The 4796-nt window shown below is 46.2% G+C and overlaps 1 protein-coding gene across 1 annotated transcript in view; it reads right to left on the bottom strand.

Annotated features, from left to right (window-relative positions):
- Positions 1 to 4796, bottom strand: part of MILR1 (mast cell immunoglobulin-like receptor 1) — a 25335-nt gene that overhangs the window by 11326 nt on the left and 9213 nt on the right. Inside the window, exon 2 of the mRNA XM_012732980.1 lies at positions 451 to 564. Within this exon, the coding sequence (XP_012588434.1) occupies positions 451 to 564 (114 nt within the window). The remainder of the gene's footprint in view (positions 1 to 450; positions 565 to 4796) is intronic.

Below are 4796 nucleotides of genomic sequence, written 5' to 3'. Positions count from 1 at the left end.
ACCTGCCCTGGAGATGACCACATGGCGTGGCAGACCTCTCCTGACCCGCCCGCTGCTCCCCTCAGCCGTGTACTTCGTCAATCTGCTTGTTCTGTTCCCCACTCTCTCTGGTGAAGCCTCTCGCCTCCCCTGAGCTTCTGGCCTGTTCCCCAGTTCTGTATGCACAAATAAATAAATCTTTGGGAAAAAAAATTTTAATAACCAGTACTGAAATAGGAATATGTAACTCAATGCGGGGATCAAAGTTTGAACAATATTTTATCACCATCCCTTCTTTAGCTCTAAATAAACTGCACAATATTATTTAGCTTAAGTAAAACAACAAACTACTCAAGAAGCGATGTAAATTCTCATGCGGCTCATTAAATGAGTCCTTCATGCCATTCCTAGAGTGTTGTGTTGATCTTTAGAACTTAACAAATGGTGCATGTCTTCTGAGACATAACTCACTGTGGGGTGACTCGACACGGGGATTTGCCTTGAACGGTTCCTAAATTCCTTGAGATTGGTGTCCATCTCAATAAATGATTTCTCGGCAGCATCCTTCATGGTGATATTCCCCATCTTGATGAGCAACAAAAATCACAACATTTAACTATATCCCTGCCCCTATATTGCTGCTTGAAATGGATCAATTCCAAAATTTCTATTATCATTTATTTCTAAAATGCCAAAGTCACTAAGTTTATTGATTTTATTTCTCTGTCCATAGAACTACAAATACAATTTGGTATTTGGAATCCTACAGGGGTAGGATTCACTAAATTTAATAAATAATGCAGGCATTGCTGGCTCAATGATAGAATTCTCAATAATTTTAAGTGACTTTAAAATTCACTTATTTTTGGGCTCTCCCTGGTAGCGCAGTGGGTTAAAGCACAGGACTGAGAAGCTAAAGCCACTTCCGTATGAGTTCGATCTCCAGCCCAGAGCTGACCCACAGGGCGCGGCAGACCTCTCCTGACCCACGCGCCGCTCCCCTCAGCAGTGTACTTCCATCAGTCTGCCTATTCTGCTCCCCACTCTGTCTCTGGTGAAGCCTCTTACCTGCCCCACCCCCCACCCCCGAACCCCTGGCCTGTACCCCAGTTCTGTATGCATAAAGAAAAAATATTTACTTATTTTTGCTTTTACCCTCAATCAACAAGTGCATTTTCATATAATGTATATTAAAATATGGTAGCTTTTGCCTCTTGTTATAAGCATTCTGTCCTTTTTATTTTTTGTATTATTAGTCACATTTCTGAAAGTATTACTATCTTGGTTAGAATCTCACTAGGCTACAACTCCCTAAAATGTTTCCTTTCCTAGAGATTTAACCATTTCCATTACAATGAACGTGCAATGTGGCTAACTCCACAGGACCTCAAGTGCACCTCTCTACCCTGGCTGATGTGCATGGGTGAGCACACTCCCCAGTAAGACCAACACGCAAGCCAGCAGAGCACAGTGCACTCTGTCCTGCAAACAGCTGCAGCCCCCTACCATGTTTTTAGCAGAAACTGCAAGAAGTCCCAGGCCCCCTACAAACATGCACCCCACCCCCACATCGGGTACATTTCCTGTTTTTTTCCCTGCACCTACAAGGGATATCAAACCCTATATAGACCCATGGGTGGTCCTAGTAAACAGACTCCGGACTCTAGACCCCAGGCTCCTGTAGACCCCAGGCTCCTGTTTCATTCTGTCGAGGCTCTGAGTCTCTTAGGTGAACCTAGCGGTCAGCGTGCCCCTCAGTGGGTTATCAGTAACAGTGCAAGGCTTCATAGGTTCTAAATTCTGCAGGTGCAACATTATAAACACTCCATCGGGTCCAAGAACCCCACTAGAGTTTATTATCTCAATTCCCAGGTTTTTTTTTTTTTTAAGATTTATTTATTTATACATAAGGGGAGGGGATTCACCAGAGACAGAGGGGGAGCAGAACAGGCAGATTGACTGAAATACACTGCTGAGGGGAGCAGCGGGCAGGTCAGGAGAGGTCTGCTGTGCCATGTGGGTCACCTCCTTGGCTGGGGATTGAACTCATGCTCCAGTGGCTGCCAACAGCTTCATAGTGCTGCACTTTAACTCCTCGCCACCAGGGAGGGCCCCTATTCCCAAGTCTTGAGATAAGCCCTTTACTTCCCACTTTCCCATGAAAAGTGACAAAAGTTTTTTCGGGAAAAGCCTTTCCATGAATAACATCACTCAGAGACGACTATGGAAAGTTGGGCACCCCCGAGGCAGTGCCTGATGGGATTCTTGAGTGTGCCCTTATTAAGGGGGGGATAGTGGAAGAGAAGGGTTGCAGGGTCAGTTTCATGGGGTCACAGAGACCCCACTCCTGGTTTAATATGCCAGTGCCGCTGTCCTGAGATTCATAATAACTTTTAAGCAAAGGCCCTTCCTCTTCATCCTGCACTGTGTATTATAACAGAAGACATTGGGCCAGCACCCCACAATCTCCCTGCCTGAGCATCTTCCCCCCGGTGTCTTCACAAGGGGCAGAAACAGAACCTCAGTCATGACACCCATTTTGGCTGGCTTGGAGGAGACTCTGAAAGAAAAATTCAAACCTGGGCCTCTCTGGGGGTGCAGGGGTTAAGTCTTAGTGCTGTCAAGCTATCGGTAGCCACTGCAGGGAGCTGACCCACATGGCACAGCAGACCCCCCCCCCCGGCCTGTACCCCAGTTCTTATATGCACAAATAAATAAGAATAAATCCAAACCAAAACAAAACTAGAAACCTACTCTCTCTTGTCAGGAGTATGGTCTTCCTGAAATGTGGAGATGAGCTTATACTTTTATTTTTATTTTATATTTTTTAAAGATTTATTTATTTATTCATACAGAACTGGGGTACAGGCCAGAGATGTGGAGGGTGAGAGGATTCACCAGGGACAGAGTGGGGAGCAGAACAGGTTGACTGAGAAGTACACTGCTGAGGGGAGCAGCGGGCGGGTCAGGAGAGGTCTGGCTCGCCATGTGGATCTCTTCCGGGGCAGGCGGGGATTGAACTCATGCTGAAGTAGCTTTAGCTTCTTAGTGCTGCGCTTTAACCCGCTGCACCACCAGGGAGAGCCCGAGCTTATACATTTAGGCCAATAAGGATCTGGGCAAGCCTCAGTTGCCTGCAGAAGTGACCTAAGACCTGTTTGGTCAATGTCAAGCCCATTTCAGAAATTTCGGGTGCTCACCACAGCGGGTGCTCACCACGGGCCAAGCACAGGGAAGAGCAGAGGATCTGTCAGTCTTCGTAGGGAAGAGACTGATGGGGGCTGTGGTGACCAAACCTTTATCGAGGATTGGCTCCTGCCAAAGAGGAGACTCTGGCCTGGGCACTGGAATGATGCCGCCAGCCTCAGCCCCTTTCAGAGAAGGGGCTGATGGGGATTCCAGGAGGATCTGGTCAGTGCTGAAGGCCAGCTGCCCACACCCCCCCCACCTTCTTGGGACGTGCTCCTTCTGGTCACAGCTGGTGGCAGTGAGCTGTGGTGTCCATGCCTAGACGGGCTAGTGACCTACCAGTTGTGAGGGTCACTGACTCAGAAAAAACACCATGTGCGTGATTCACCAGAGTTTGTGGCCTCTCATCAGTGTCTTTGATGAACCCAAGGAAAGGAAGGACTTACCAGGCGACGCCTGGCCAGGGGTCAGCCCACCCCTCCTCTTAATGACTCTGTGAGTTGTTCTGTTTCACAGATGAAATGACCATCCAGGAACCAAGTCTCCAGCTGGTAGAGGCAGATTCGGGATACCAACCTGCACACGTGGGCACGCCTGGCTCCAGTAGATTAGCCTAGAGGACTAAACCGCCTCCATCTCTCCTAACCATGGTCTAAACCAGGGACTAAACCAAGGGAAACGCAGGCCCAGCCTCAGAGGAAACCTGTATTTAGCACATGGTAAAACCTTTACATTCTTGGAAGAAACTTGAAGTGGTTCCTACCATTTCAGCTGACATCCGAATTGCTGTATTTGCATCCCGAGGTGTGTCGCGTGGACATTATAGAGAGAGTTTCCTCTGGGCTTTTAGGGGGCAAAGGTAGTCACCCATGGGCACCCATGCAAATATGCTTATAATAAAGAAAAACGCAAACTCCTAAATCCCATGATGGGGAACTGATTATTTAAATGAGGCCTCCCTGGTGGCCTAGGGTTACATGTTAGCAATATCACCTCTAAGGCCTGGGTTCAGTCCCGGCCTGGAGCTGACCCTCATGATCTCCTCTGCCCCCTGCTCCCCTCAGCAGTGGATTTCAGTGGATCTACCTGTTCTGCTCCCCACTCTGTCTGGTGGATCCTCCCCTCCCGCTACAATCCCTGCAACTCTGGCCTGTACCCCAGTTCTATGCAAAATAAATAAATAAATATAGGCATTGCTTATATTGGGATATGTTTTTATATCCTGATCTTTTATTAAACAGCTTTATTGAGATATCATTTACATATCATAAAATTTGAAGTATACAGCTTGTGGTTTTTAATATTTTCACAAGCTGTGCAATTATCACCACAAACTAATTTTAGAACTTTTTTTTTATGACCGACCCAGAAAGGAAATTCCATACCCGGAGATAATTTGGAGTAATTTTTTAAAAGTTAATTGAGGAAGATGAGAGGAAAATAAAAACATGTTGCTGAAAAATACATAACATCGATATAATTATAATTTATAATAGGTTATAAACATACTTATATTGGCATATTTGTGATCATATGTTCATTCATTCATTTTTTTAAAGATTTATTTATTTATGCACACAGAACTGGGGTACAGGCCAGAGGTGAAGAGGCAATGAGAGGATTCACCA

Source organism: Condylura cristata, unplaced genomic scaffold, assembly GCF_000260355.1.
Source record: "Condylura cristata isolate star-nosed mole 26May11 unplaced genomic scaffold, ConCri1.0 scaffold00038, whole genome shotgun sequence".
In the NCBI taxonomy this organism is placed as follows: domain Eukaryota; kingdom Metazoa; phylum Chordata; class Mammalia; order Eulipotyphla; family Talpidae; genus Condylura; species Condylura cristata.
The sequence above is the reverse complement of the archived record's forward strand: the minus strand, read 5'-3'. Positions and strand labels throughout refer to the sequence as shown.